At 44.0% G+C, this 15,820-nt stretch overlaps 1 protein-coding gene across 2 annotated transcripts in view; it reads left to right on the top strand.

Moving 5' to 3' along the window:
* Rnf150 (ring finger protein 150) overlaps window positions 1-15,820 on the top strand; it is a 205,634-nt gene that overhangs the window by 167,722 nt on the left and 22,092 nt on the right. For both annotated transcript variants that reach the window (XM_029532449.1, XM_021220258.2), the window contains one exon: window positions 461-671. In XM_029532449.1, the coding sequence (XP_029388309.1) occupies window positions 461-671 (211 nt within the window). The remainder of the gene's footprint in view (window positions 1-460; window positions 672-15,820) is intronic.

The following is a 15,820-nucleotide window of genomic DNA, read 5'->3' on the forward strand; positions in this document are numbered from 1 at the left end:
GTGTATGCGTGCCTGTGATTACTGTATAATTCCCAGTGAGTAAGATTCTTCTCCGGCCTACTTTCATTTCATGTTTGTAAACAATGTTTGAGACTGACGATAATTAGCAGGCTGCCAGATCCACCCTGTGTGGAAGAGTAAACTCTATATAAGATAAAGTCCTAGTTTTATCACTACAAACAAAGATGTATTCATCCTAACTAGTTTAAATATAGAGACTTCAAAACACTTGAATTTAAATCCTTATTCTTATATCTGAAAGGAACCCTTGAAGAGGAAATTTGAGATCATATCATGACAATGAGACTACATATAAACAGTTTTTAAATACAGTGGCTGAAAAACAAAACAATAAAACAATGAGCTTAATTTTAAATTTAGACAAAGTACTTAGGATGTGGGCATTGCATCTCTAAACTGAGGATGTGTTCTAAGATAGACCCTTCTCTGTTCCCCTCAGCCCAATGCTGACTGCATGGATGACTTGCCCATTGATTTTGAGGGCTCTCTAGGAGGTCCACCAACCAATCAAATCACAGGAGCCAGTGACACAACTGTCAATGAGAGCTCAGTCACTCTGGACCCTGCTGTACGGACAGTGGGGGCCCTGCAGGTGGTCCAGGACCCAGACCCTGCTCCTGAGGAGGGAGAAGCCATCTTTACGACTAACAGTAAGTACTGGGTTTCAAGATGCCATCACCAACAAAGTCATTGCCACACAGAGACTGGAGAACAAATAAAGAATATGATTGTGTGGTAGCTGATATTGTCAACTTGACAGAATTTGCAATTACCTAAGAGACACGCCTGTAGGCAAACCAGTAAAGGACTATCTAGATTAGGTTAGTCTCTGGGCATACCTGTTAAACGCTGTCTAGGTTAAGTTAACTGGTGTGGAAAGACCCTTTAACTTTGGGTGTCATCGTGCCATGGGCTTGGGTGTTAGCCTAAATAAAAAGGAAGCAGAGAACTGAGCATTGGCATTCATTGCTCTCTGCTTCCTGGCTGCGGATGCAGGGTGAACAACTGCCTAAACTTTCTGCCACTGCACCTGCCCTGAGGCAGGAGAAGGGCAGTTAGCCTCCTGTCAGCAGAGAGCAGGGCAGAGAAACAAGTGTCTGGCTGAAATGTGGCCTCCAACCACACTGATCATGGGAGGGCCCTTGAGCCTTGTGAGTATGGCTGTGTCAACAGAAGCCAGTCTGATCTGGGTGCAGGTTCCCATTGCTAGGGGACTCACGTGGACATGGCACATCTTTATTCTAGTGATTTTACTTTATTTCATTAAGAGACAGGATCGCATTACATTGCCTACGCTAGCCTCAAATATCTGAGATCTCGAATATCAATCCATCAATCTCCAGGGTAGCTTGGACTGCAAGTGTGTGCTAATGTTTCGAGCCTCCCTTTAGATGGGCGTTTTTAGAAGCTTCCTGGTACTCCACTCCCCTTCTCCTACATACATGGTTACTAAGTCCTGTGCTGTTTGCTGGTGATTGTCATAGAAATATTTAAATATCTGTATGAGCACTGGGTTTGACGCTAAAATCTAAAGTACCTACTATTTAGTCAAATATAGTAAGAGATAAAAGCCTTGGGAGTTCTAAGAAAACCAGCATACAAATTAACTGACTTAGGTTTCAAGTGAGACGAGTGGGTGGATAATGTAGTTTTAAATAAAGTGTATTTCTTTCTCTTGATAGAAGCAACATGTTCACTATGGAAAGGTAGAAAAGAAAATTGAATCATCTTGGGCTTTTTTCCATTGAAGTCAAGCTCCTTTATACAGATTTGTAATTCTCATATTAAGATATAAAGACTAGTATTTTTCTGATTAACTACATAATCTAAACTATTAGAAGATTGAAAGATGAAGGAATTTTTCAAAAAGACCTCTCTGATGGGGTACCACAATCCCAAAATGGTCACTTGTGTTAATATGATCTATTTTCTATTTCTTTTTATTTACATTTACTGTTTTGTGTGGTGGGGTGTGATCGTTTATTACAGTGCACATGTGGAGGTCACAGGGGACTGAGCCAGAATTAACTCTTTCCTTTTCCATAAGGGCTCTGGGGATCAAATGCAGGTTGTCAGGCATGGAAGCAAGCTCTGCCATGTGATCCTTGTCACCAGCCCATTGTGCTCACAGGACTTCCACAGAAGTCACATCAGGGGAATGTAGTGTTGTCCATCATGCCGGCAGAAGTGATTTTTTTTCTGACAAAGAAGAGTTATAATTTCAAAAACTTGATTTTCCTGAGTGTAAGGATCTCAGATTGAAACACTGAGTGGTAGACACTTGAGATTCCTTAAAGGCTCATCTGATCCCTCTATATTCATAGTACTGTCACAAACTGATGTCATGGCAGCCATGCATGTGATGTAACTTGTCTAGTACCATAGTACAAAACAGTCAATGAGTAATGCTCACTTGAATAATGCACGTTATTTACATCCAAAATACTTTATATTCTTTTTTATTGTAACCAGTCTTTAGAATGTGGGTGTAGTCCACACATCCTGTGTGTTTAGATTTAGAACAGTCACATTAAACGTGCTCAGTAGTCCTGTGTGAGGAAGAACTTAGAATACTATAGCATGTAGACAAAAACTCCCAGTGATGTTAAAGAAGAGCCTTGAAGGTTAGTTGTTCATGTTGTTAAAGAAGAGCCTTGAAGGTTAGTCGTTTGTGTTTGTATTTATTTGTTTGTTATATGGGGTTGTTGGTTTGATTGGTTGCCTAGTTTTGGTTTTCAAGACAGGGTTTCTCTGTGTAGTCCTGGCTGTCCTGGAACTCTGCTCTGTAGACCAGGCTGGCCTTGAACTCAGAGATCTCCCTGCCTCTGCCTCCAAAGTGATGAGATTAAAGGCGTGAGTCACCACTGCCAGGTGTTGTTTTTGGCTTTATTCACAATAAGCTTCTAATTTTTGCTGTAAGAAAACTGCAGGCCATGGGAATGAACATCTGACCCAGGCTGCAATAAGTTTTCTCTGCAGTATGCAAGTAGGGTCTCGTGGTTTTTCTATTATTGGGCACTTGCTGTTACTATCAGACATCTGGGCACTAACAGGCTTACAGAAAGCATAGGAAGATCTGATAGAACATTGCCAGCAGTCCGAAAACATGGAAGCCGTGGGCAGATTTTTAAAGTCTGTAAGAAGAACAGAAATAAAAAGTGGGTCATTCTCCTTGCAGTAGAACAATGATTTGATTCACCTAAGACAACATATCAACTATTGGACCCCTGAATTTGAAAATCTATTGAATTCTTTTCACAGACCTTAATTAAGGCCAGGAGACAAATGAAAAAGCATTTATATTCAATGTGGTTAAATATCACTCGAAATGAAATAGATATAAATACACTGTGGGCTAAAAATCCATCCAAAACAAAATAGAAAATTATAGTCTGTAGCCATGTGATCCATAACCCTCTAGCTTCTTGAGTAAAATAGAATTGGAGTGGGCAGGTCAAAGCAGGCCATTGTTAGATGTCTATTGAATGCTGTGCAGTAAAGGTGTTTAATGTAGGCTTGAAGTAGGTACCTTCTGTTCACAATGAGAGGGGAAAATGCCTTGTTTCAGAAGCAAGCTTTGATAAAGGGCGGGTGGGGCAAGGGATCATGCCTGTGTCAGAAGATTGACAGGCAATGTGAATGTGCTGGGAGAAATCCATATCTCAGCAGAGAAACTGAATGTTGCCTGCAAAACATTCTCCTAGGCCATCTCCTTCAGATTGGTTTTATTTATTTGGATTTAACAGAAATAGGAAAACAAAATGACACTATAGACGCCTTAGGGGAAGAATTCTCAGTACAGATTTTCTAGTTTTCTAGCGCCCTCTTCAAATAAATCAGTAAGTGAGCAACCATAACCCTGCTGCTGAACGCATGCTGGCTGCTGGTTTCCTCAGGTCCTTGATGCTGTCTGACACTTTGGACTCAGTGCTTCATGCTTGGGGTTCAGTGTAGAGGGCCTTGGGTGTGGCCCCCAGCTCAATCCCTAGAACAACAAGCAAAAGCAAGCAGATGAGGCCGTACTGCTATAAGTCACAGCAAACAGTCCAATGGAGACCTTGGTATCAAACTGTACTCTCTGTCCTTCATCTGCACAAACCAGAGAATTGCAGAAAATAAAGAGCTAGTAGCAGTTAACAAATCCATGGCAACAGGCCCCAGCCAGCACTCTTTGAAGCCTATTTCATACAGTTGTTCCCAGCAGTCTTGTGAGGTAAATATTATTATCTTTCTTTCACTGATTCGAATGTAGAAATCCTGAGAGATGGATGGAACTGACCAATGTTCATACACTAGTGACAGGTGTATCTGGAATTCAGAACTAGCCACGGGCTCCTTACATACACTCAGATGATATACAGGGCGGAGTCAGGGAATACACCCTGGCTGGCTCACTTACAAATGTAGTATAGTTATCCACCTCTTGCCTCTTCAGACATCCTAGAAGTTCCACACTTAGCTCAGCTGCATGGGCACTGTCATTCCTACCTCCCTTCCCCTAGGCAAACAGAGCTGATATGCTGTGCTAGGGTACTAAGGTCCAGTCAGCACCTACCAGGAAAATGTAAGCAGATGGCATCAAAGTTTCATCTTCGGCTCCCAGAAAAGGGGGAGAAAGTAAAACAAAGCATTTACGACATCGTGAAGTGCCTGGCTTGCGACTGGGGAAGGAGAGGCTCTGGTATCTGTTCTCAGTGCTCCTGATGGCCTAGTTTTGTCCTCTTGACACAGCAGTCCATACCACTTTCTTTCTCCTTCGACCTCATTTTAAGTCCTGTGGGTGGGAGTTCAGGTGTCCCTTGCTACACTCTACCTGTAGGCCAGATCGTGCCAAAACCTTTGCCTCTTGCTCCCAAGCACTGGTTGGGTTTGCTTTCACTGAGGGAAAGGTGTCTTAGGAACAAAGGGAGACACAGCTAAACAGTCATCCCCACGTGTTTGGAGACTCCAGAGAGGAGCTAGAGAATGACGCTGAGGGAAGATCACTGCACCTTCCCAAATCCCTCGAGCTCCAGTTGGCATCGCCTCAGGAAATTCTGAAACCTTCCTTTTATTTTTCAAAGGGTTGTTGACTCCACAGTTTGCTTCCTTCCTTCCCCCTTTGAACCATTCCTAAGGCCTGTGATAATGGCGTGTTTCAGAAGGCTGCCTAAGGACTGTGATCCACTTACCAGCCTGCCGCGGCCCCCCCACAGCCCACCGCAGCCAGCCCAAGGATTGAAGAAGAGATCGGCAGAAGCATGCCATCTCAGATGCCCAGCACAGTCTGAAAAGCACTTGGCCTGACCAGAAGTGCCGCCTTTCAGGCCTTACAGAAGCAATATGTGTAAGTGGGTGCGGAGACTAACAGAACTTAGCCAACTAAAGTAAAAGGTGAAATGGGTGCCCTTTGCTAACTTCCCTTCAACCTTGGTCCGTTAACTACACAGGACCTGTGACAACTCCAGGATGTATTTTTATTTCTGTTTTACTGATGAGTAAAAGGTATGGCTTGAGTAGACCGCCCCGGCCCACCCCTGCCCCTGGATGAGTATTCTAGCAGATCCAAACATGGGCTATTTCCTAACTTGACAATTTGAGAAACTCAAACCCAAATCAAAAGAAAAACTTCGTTTCCTTCCATGCCCTTTCCATTCCAACTCCTGTACCTCACAATCAATCTGTGTCTATTACTCTCTAGGGTCTCTGAATCCTGTACACACCAGAGTCAGTTGGTAACCAGTGTTTCTTGTGGCCTCTCACCCTTTCAGGAGTTCCCCTGAGACAGAGTATCAGTGCAGGTGCACACATGCCACAGGGTGCGCACGTGCCAGTTTGCTGACATCAGATGTGTGTGGGCTCCCTTTACCTTCCTTGAGGCAGGTCTCACTGTGAGCTGCTGCTCTGTGGGACAGGCCAGCTGTCCTGTGAGCTTCGGGAGTTCTGTGTCTCCAACTTCAGCTTTCCATAGGAGCATCAGGGTTAAGAAAGTGAGCTTTTTACATGAGCTCAATCTCAGGTCCTCACTGTACACAGCAAGTGTTTGACCCACAAAAGTATCTCCCCAGCCTTTTTCTCCTACTTCCTTGCCACCAACATCTTTTTGGGAGAGACGAAGACAGGAATAGTCTCACAAAAGAAATGTCTGGGTGTGTTAATACTCTCTGTAGGCTGCATATTTAACTGATGTCTCCTCATTTAAAAAGTAAGTCATTGGATGGAGAATAGACATACGCACATGCCTGCCCCTCCCCCCCGCCACGGGTGCACAAGCATGTGTGTACCATTCATACTTTTCAAACTGCACTCACAAGGGGGAAATTATTGCTGAACATAGGAACTGCAGTATTTAAAGTAGCTGTGACACGTGAGCTCTCGCTATTGTCACAGGGACCAGCCTGGATCCTCCAGAGACACATGCCTCAAACTAATTATGGAGAAAACTTCCACAGACTTTGTGTGGAGTAAACGTTTCTCTCTGAAGTGACTCCCTGTCTCTGATCCTGGAAAGAACTCGACAGACAGCTCTCTAGAGACGCTTCACACTGAAAAGTGTCTTTTCGGGGTTTTTTTTGTTGTTGTTTCCTACTGACATTCACTTCTGTTTTTGAAGTCGCATGATATTATTTTTTAATGACCACTTGATGAACTATCTGTAATTATCTGCACTGTGAATGTCCCAAGGCCTGCTCTGACCTCAAGTTGAACATAAACACAAGAGTCGGGGTTGTAATACGGACTTTCCCAGGGAGCCTGACCTTGAACTCTGGGCATCTAGTCACTTAGTGCTGGTATGAGCATCCATTGCGTTATATTTCATATATGCAACTCCACTTCACTGCTTTTAAAAAGTTAGCCTTTCCGGCTCTGTGTGAGTATAAGATATACTCTTGTGCTCAGAAGTAAATGCATGGAAATTAAGCTTGCCACTTGTACAAGGGGGTTGCCAGTGTGAGTGGCTACAGTGGGTTTCTCTCTGGCACTAAATCCAGAAGTATCAGAGTAGCTATCCTCCACTACGTATTAATACGCCAGGGCTTGATTTCCCTCTGTATCCATAAGATACACATTTTCCGGGCCAAGATGAGCACTTTAATTTGTGTGTATGTTCCACGGTGGCACACAAAAGAATCAATCAGCTGGCCTCAGATGCAGTACCCCATGAGCAGCCCCTCTCCAGGAAACCGGGAAGCCACCGTGGAGTGCTTTTATACAAAATGAAGTGTCTGCAGCTGGAGACTCCGCTCCAGACAAGTCTCCAAGTGTCCGTGTGTCAGGTCCCTAGAGCAGCATCAGCCCTCAGCTCTCCAGCTCAGTGTCAAGTCTCAGCAGAGGCACAGCTGTGGTGGAGAGCAGAGAGCCTTGCAGCCAGCAAATGCCTTAATCATCAAGTGCACCCAGATGGAGGCCCCCAGTCCTCAACCCACGGGGCTTTCCACGACAACATTCCTCCTCAATTAGAAACACTTGCCAATCTCAGAAAGTCTGCTCAAGGCCAAACTCCCAGGGTTTTCCAGTCTTGTATGTCTGCTGCCTCTGCCTGGGAAAATTGATAATCCACAGATTCACAAACAGTCCGAGAGAAAATTAATCCATTTCAACCGCAGATTGCCACTTGAAGTGCTGTGCCGAGATCTTACACAAGATCCACCCAGAAGAAATCTGTCCTCTGGAGAGCTTGCACAGACAAACTAATCCCATTAGTTGCTGGGATTTTTTTTTTTTTTTGTCTCAGATGCTCTGAGCTTCTCACAGACAGTACCATCTCTAATTTGGTTAATTCCTCATGATGCTGCCTCATGGCTCAGCAGCTGTTACCAGAGCAAGCTGGGGACAGAGCCAAGGAGCTGAGTTGTACTTTTACAAAAGTGCTACCCTGAGCAGGAAGTCAGCAGCCCTGTTGTGGCTGGCTGGAAAATATGCAGGCAGGCAGGCCCATGCCTCCTGGGTGTCCCAACAGCACCAGATATACACATTATGGCACACACACACATGCACGTGCACACACAAACACACACACACACACACACACACACACACACACCACACATCACATTCCTGTTTGCATTTCAATTGTCAAATCATGCTAAAGTTCTGTCAGTCAGAGAGTGAGAAAGAAGCAGGGCCAGCTGAGGGGGCCTTTTGGTTGAGGTGACGATCAGGTAAGGATCAGCTCTAACAGTTCAGAGACTGGGGGTCCAGTAAGTCACAGAATTACAGAGGGTAAAAGTCAACCGATGGTGACATTCCAGGAGCTACTTATGGTCACAGATACCAAGGGAAGACTGTTAGCCCCAGGCAGGAAATTGAGCCTTATTCCTGGTTTGGTCTCTGGTTAGTGGTGTGATCTTAGGCAAGTCATGTACCCTCTTTTCTCTTGGGCAATTACACCAACAGATGGTCCCTGAGAACATTTGCAGGCCTGTAACTGTGTTTATAGGCAGCATCCACATCTCAGAAGGACTTTGACCCTCACTTGCCATCTCAAGAGTACATATTGAATGTATGGGTAGATGGATGAGTGGATGAATCAGTAGATAGTGAATGGATGATAGATATAGATGACTGATGGAAGGATGATATGTGGGTGGATGGATGGATGGATACAGTAAATTTGTTGGGTTTTGTTTTTAAGGCAGTATTTCTCTTTGTGTATCCCTGGCTGTCCTGCAACTTACTCTATAGACCAGGATGGCCTTGAACTCATAAAGATCTTCCTGCCTCTGCCTCTCAACTGCTGAAATTAAAGGCCTGTGCCACCACTGCCTGGATATAGTGAATTTAAGGTAACCAGCAGTAGTAATTGAAGATGAGGGAGATTGTATTATGGTACATACAATGTTAATTTGCCTGCTAGTCAAAAATTAAATATATCTCCTGAGGTCACTCAAGCTGGAGCACACATCCCTATTCCTAAGTCCTGTGCAATGACACTGTGACCCTCTTTCTCATGGAACAGAGGTATACAATGATAAACTAGTCCCGAGTCCTGAGCAAGGAGGAGGATGACTAATGCCTTGTGGAAGTGAACTGGTGATTTATTATTTATAGTCATTGATGCGGCGCATACTACACAGCAGAGATGGGAGTAAGAGCGGTGGGGAGAGGTGAAGGAGCAGAGGCGGCAGCAGGGGAGTTGCCCTGGAGAAAGGCTCCTAACTGCACATAAATTTCTGCAAGAACCTTGGAAGTGTCATGAGACCAAATGCTCAGAACCCACTTCATGAGGCTCTTTGGTCTCATTTTGAATTGTCAGCATGACTCTTAATGCTTTATATTACTCCAGAAATTAATCCAGGATGTAAAGATGATCCACCAAGAGAAAATTTGCCATTGCGTTAACTTCAGGGCTTTTGTTGTTGTTGTTGTTGTTGTTGTTGTTTGCACGTGTGTGTCCATGGGGTGTGTGTGCCCATGTGCATGTGTGTGCATGCATGTGTTTGTGTGAGTGTGGTGCACGCACACATGTGTGTGGATATGGAGGATGCCAGATGTCCTACTCTATCAATCTTTGACTTGACTTCTTCCCTTGATAAAGGGCCTCTCACTGAGCCTAGAGCTAGGCTTGGAGCCGCCAAGGACCAGTCATCCTCCTGTCCCCACCTCTCGAAGAGCTGGGGTTACAGGAAGGAGGAGGGCCACACCCAGGTTTTTATGTGAGTGTTTGGGATTAAAACTCAGGTCCTTATGATTACGTATCAAGCACTCTTACTCACTAAGTCATCTCCCCCATCCCTGAAATTTCTTGACAGACTATTCATGTTTCCCCAAGACCTAATAGCTGTTAAGCTAGATTCTGAACCTTTTGCTTGTAGCATTGAGAACTGACATCACCGCGTCCTTCTCAGAATTGTATCTGCTCTAGAGAGATCAGCAGGCGTGCTTATAGTGGTTTATCTTTTCACTAATTGATCATGAAGAACTACGGAGACATTAACTACAGTCCTTAAGAGCATGAGGTCATTTAAAATACCGCCTTCCTCGTAGCATCACCTGCAGTGAAACCTCTCAGGTCATCAGAGTTATCATTGCTCAGCCCACCAATCAATCAACAACCCATTAGAGTCAGTTCCTAGGTTATCCAGAAGGCCCGCTCCATGCAGAGCTCTCTCTACGTGACTTGAGTTGCCCAAATCTGAAAGGCTTGTGAGCTACATCTTCTGCATTTCAGATTTTTTTTAATTCAAATTTTGGAAGACTGTTTGCATAGACGTTAAATGGTATCTTTGGAAAAGCACCATGTCTAACCATGAAATACCTTAATGGCTTTTATATGTTATGTTCCCACAGAGCCTAGTACAATGTTTTCAGTGTGCCTGCGTATGGCTTGTCAGATGTGGCAGTCTCCACCTATGGCATTATGCACGCACTGAGAAAACTACAGATGTCTTGCATTTCATACCTGGGGCAGAGTGATGTTCAGACATATTTAATAGATAGGCACTCGACCTATAACCTCAGGTGGTTCTTTGAGCACACGGACCTAGGACAGCTGATTTATGAATTCACCAGTCAGTTCAAATCTGCCAGGTCTTGATCTTTGCTATAATTTAAAAAAAAAAAAGGTTATAAATTCCCATTGATATACATCTCCAAATTTAGAGCAAACAAGTTCACACAGACACATAGAAGAAACAAAACAACCTCTATAAATATCTAAATAGTTGGATTCCTCTGTAGTGGTCCTTACTAAAGTTTATGCATCCCTTTGGGATGAAAAAAATGCAAAGAACATTTCTAGAGAAAGGAAAATAATCATGTTCTAATGATTTAACCAAACTCTCCTCCCCATATCTATGCAAGGCCCACGTGTGATTTTATCAGTTGGAACACCCGCTCTCTAGTCTAGCCATGTCTGGGACTGTTGGGATGAATAGAGACACATTCCCATACTCCGAAAGCTTCCCTTAGAGTATACACCAGTATTCAAAATGAAAGTCAATCCCAATTCCCTATGTCTACATATGCCCTTGCACACATTCATGCACATGTGTACAAATGGCCATCCAGAGACTGCCCCACCTGGGGATCCATCCCATATATAGTCACCAAACCCGGAAGCTATTTCAGATGCCAGGAAGTGGTGCTGACAGGAGCCTGATATGGCTGTCTTCTGAGAGGCTCTACCAGAGCCTGACAAATACAGAGGCAGATGCTCACAGTTAACCATTGGACTGGTCCCGGATGGAGGAGTTGGAGAAGGGACTAAAGGAGCTGAAGGGGTTTGCAGCTCCATGTGGGGAGCAACAGTGTCAACCGGCCAGACCACCATCCCCCCCGTCCCCGGTCAGACCCCCCAGAGCTCCTGAGGACTGGACCACCAACCAAAGAGTACAATGGAGAGACCCTTGGCTCCAGCCACATATGTGGCAAAGGATGGCCTTGTTGAACATCAGTGGGAGAAGCCACCCTTGGGCCTGAGGGGGTTCGATGCCCCAGTGTAGGGGAATGCCAGGACGGGAAGGCAGGAGTGGGTGGGTGAGAGGAGGAGGACTGTCATAAAGGCAGAGGATGGGATAGGGGTTTTCTAGAGGGGAGACCTGCAAAGGGATAACATTTGAAATGTAAATAAAGAAAATATCCAAGAAAAGGGAAAAAATATGCACACAAACCACCCCAAATGTACATATATGCATACACTCACACACATGCATACACTCACACACATGCATGTATGGTTTTGCTTATCCAAATTCTCTTACTGCAGCTCTTCTGGGTGCCAACATTTAAATAGCGCAGGGTTTGCAAATGAACCTGAATCCTGACCTTGGCAATCTGAATGTGCATTCTTTCCTCCTGGCAACAGTTGATTCCCGCAGTCATGGCAGTTCTCAGGAGCTATGTCTTCTGCAGTTGCCTGTGGATTTGCAACCCTAGATTTAGGGACAGTGTCAGGCAGCAGAACTACCTTTACGCTCAGTGATGGTTGTCTCGCAGAAGGCCATGTGTTGAATTTCCCTGCTATAGCTCATTAAATGAAGCAATGGGCAAAATCCACAGGGAAACAATGTGTGCACCTAGAGGCTGTAACAACACATGCAGCCCGGGCCCTCCCTGGTAACTTAACACGCACAGCAGGGAGAATGATTAGATTTATAGGCTCAAATCCCATTGAAAAAATTAATAAACATATTATTTGTTTCTGTAATAAAGATCTATACCCCCAACCTGAGCTGTCAGCGCAAAAGAGTCACAACTGCTCTCTAGCACCTGCTATGCAGAGAAAACAGTGGAATGTATTGTTTAGAGAATATAATGCCATAACACTGCTGCTGTTATTTAAATAAGCAGTTAATTAGAAAATTAGATTTGTCAAGTCAAAATTAATGCAGAAACAGTGAATTAAAGAAAGTATCCTTGTTATAAAGTTGGCACATAATTTACACAGTAAGGTGAATAGGCAGAAGACGTATACATATGCATTCATGGAAATGTATGTGGACACATACCAATGCACAAAAATATGAATGCATATATACAATCTATAGATGCCCATGTTTGTGTGTGCATATTACATAATAGACATATATGCCTAAAGAAGTACTTATACAGACGTAGGTCCAACATACAAAATATATGGATATAGATATACACACACATATAACCTACCTTCCTACCCACACACATGCGCACATTAACCAGGACCTTAAATTTAGTGTCACTGTCATTAGACACATCCCAGCAAGGATACCTAAAATGCCTGGTAGTGACTCATGACTACTTCTGGAAAAGAAACTGTAGTTTGTCGGAGTCAGAACTCCAAAAATCCAATTTGCATATCATCTTGTTTCATCCTCCCACCTAGAGGCTCGCGACCATCCGCACAAGGTTCCTCACAGCTAAAGCAGCCTCATCACAGAACTTCTTCATCTGACCAGGCCTCAGGAGATGGGGTGAAATCAAAGGACACTAAGAAAGTGCAGGGTGGCTTTTGCGGGACAGCAGGGAAATGTACTGAAGTCACCTGTCCCTAATGTACCCGTCTGCCAAGAAGCTCTTGGTCGCAGGGCTTACTCAAGGCCCAGCCCAGCTACCTACTGCCTGCACAACTTTGGGCAAACAGCTCATCCTTTCTTTTGCTTATCTGAAGAAAACAAAAGGGAAGTAATAAGTATATTTTCTACATGTCATGAAAATATGGGAAGGCACTTGGTCCATGGTAAGCATTTTTTTTTTTTTTTAGTTTGTTCTTGTTGTATAAAGAGAAGTAGAGAGATTCACAGACTTGAGTAAATACCACGTGCTTGGGATCTTGCAGAGAATATTACTTTTTTTTTTTTTTTAATCTTTAGCTATCCTTCTCTTTCTTTCCTGGGGTATGAAGCCAGGGCCTTACACATGCTGGGCAAGCACCCTACTGCTGAGCTGCATCTCTGGTCCTGTCCTCAATCTTTTGTGCCTGAAGAAGTATACTTCAGGTGCACCAGACACAATGGTCCATGCCCCTAACTGTAGGGTTGTGGGCCCCAGTCTGCTCTACCATTGGGCACATCCACTTTGGGAGGTGGAATGCAGGGAGTTTAACTGCATACTGCCACCAGGGTGGATGCTGGGCTGTAGGGAAGCACTGAAACACTGCTCTGGGGGGTGGGAAAATAGAGTCTGAGGTGTGGGAAAGCCAGAGCTGGGTTAGGGCGTCCCAGGCCTGAGACAAGGCTTGGGTCATGTGGTTCTTAGAATCTTGGACATCTAGGCACCGCTGGGGTCAGTGGGCTGGGGACAGTGTCTGGCTTGGGGTTTGGGGTCAGGGGTGGGTGGGAAGGGAAGCTCAAGCTTGACCCAACAGAGATGATTGTCCTTAGCTTCCAGGGTTGGTGATAGTTGTGGCTGGGAGTGCAGAGGGGTCTTCTTTGGGAAATTAGGCTGTGGCTCTGTAGGCAAAGGCCTTCTTCATGGCTCTCCATGGAGGACATTGGTGAAAAGAGACAGTCAACAGTTTTAAACAGTTTATTGTCATGGTAGAAAATGGATGTGTATCCTCTTTTCTCAGGGTAGGCCTGAGATTAAATACCTTTTACAGGGAGGAGGAAAACAGCGAGGTTTCCCAGCCCCTCCTGAGAACCCAACTCTTAAGTGACCTAAGGATTCCCTACTGGTTTTCCGATCAACCCCCAAAATCACTAACCTGGGGACCAAACTATGAAACTTTGGAGGCAACATCTAAACCATCACACTTTCTAAGTGATGTTTTTTTTTTTTCTAAAGTGAGGGGTTGGAATCAGATGTTACTTGCCCCAGAATTCCTGGCCAAAGAACGGAGGTCAACCCCTTAACCCATATCTCTTGACATCCTCTTTATCATAACTACTCTGATGCTAACTTCACAAAGAAGCAGTAGAATAGAGCAGTCTCTTCAGCCATTGAGCACTGCGTTTCTCTTCGATTCAGCTTTGAGAACATATATTTAAAAAAAAAACATATTAGTATAACTTTGTATATTTGTTTTCTAGACCTTTTCATTGGATCCTTGAAACGGACACTCCAAATGCCCAAGGAACAATTGTGGAAAATGCACATAGCTTTCCATCTTGTCATCCCTCACTGGCGATGCTGATGGAGGTTAATTTTGGCAGACAACATTGCTCTGGGAAGTAGGAAGCTATCGATTCTTTTCTTAGAGTCATTGTTCCTCGGCTGTGGAGAACTTATGGGCCTGACCTGCAGCTCACGGGTTACAGCCACTTGCTTTGGGAGTGTAATTACTAATTCTTGAAATATGCTAGAAAAAGGCAGTGCTCTGAACAGAGAAAATCCATTAAACACCTTAGATACTAAGATAAATTGTTAAACCAACAGAGCAAAGGGTGATTGAAAGAATTTAAATCGGCTCTCCAATGGGGTGGAGAGATGGCTCAGTGGCTAAGAGTACAAGCTGCTCTTGCAGAGGTCCCAGGTTTGATTCCCAGCACCCACAGGATGGTCACAACCATCTGAAACTCCCTCTCTGGTCTCAGGCACCAGGCATACATGCAAGGCACAGACAGATATATTATAACATGCAGGCAAAACACTCAAACACTTAAAATAATAAAATAAGTCTAAAAAATATTTTTTTAAAAAACATTGGAATTCTTAGTAAGAAAATTCGAGCTTTGGAGAAATAAACTTAACAACTTAACTACTAGAAGAAAAAGGCAACAAGGTTATACTTTTCAGTTTCTTTGGACTTGTGACAGCCAAAATTAGGAACATTAACCTAGTTGCTAACATGGTCTTCCAGGTTTACCAAAGATAGGAGAGGGAAAATACATGCTGGCAGAAAGATAACAGCCAGTCTAAGGCCAGCCTTGGCTACATAATGAGCTCTAGGCTACCCTGGGTTACATAGTGAAGACAGTTACATAGTTACATAGTTACATAGTTACATAGTTATATAGTTACATAGCCAGCCCGGGCTGCATACTGAGATCCAGTTTCTCTAAATGTTACATACCGTCTAAGACTTTGATACTTGGAATGGGATCTTAAGGTAGGACCTTTTCTTTGTAGTTTTCTCTCTTGAATAGAAATGGTTAAGAACATGGGCACCTGTGACCTATGGCTCCTATAACGTATACAGTGAATCTTCTCTAGAGTCAAATGCAGTTTCTTTTTCTAAGATATATGACTGGAACTTTCCCCCTAGGTACCTATACTAAGGATCTGCTGAGCTCACATACCTATGCTTAGGATCTGCTATGCCATACATACACCCTCAGCTTGGGATCTGCTGTTATATAGCACACCCATGCTTAGAATATACTTATCTTGTTTCAGAGTCAACTGAGCGTCTAAATATGCATCCTCTTCTTAAAGAAACATTATATCTAAATCATCCTGC

Source organism: Mus pahari, chromosome 20 (assembly GCF_900095145.1).
Source record: "Mus pahari chromosome 20, PAHARI_EIJ_v1.1, whole genome shotgun sequence".
In the NCBI taxonomy this organism is placed as follows: domain Eukaryota; kingdom Metazoa; phylum Chordata; class Mammalia; order Rodentia; family Muridae; genus Mus; species Mus pahari.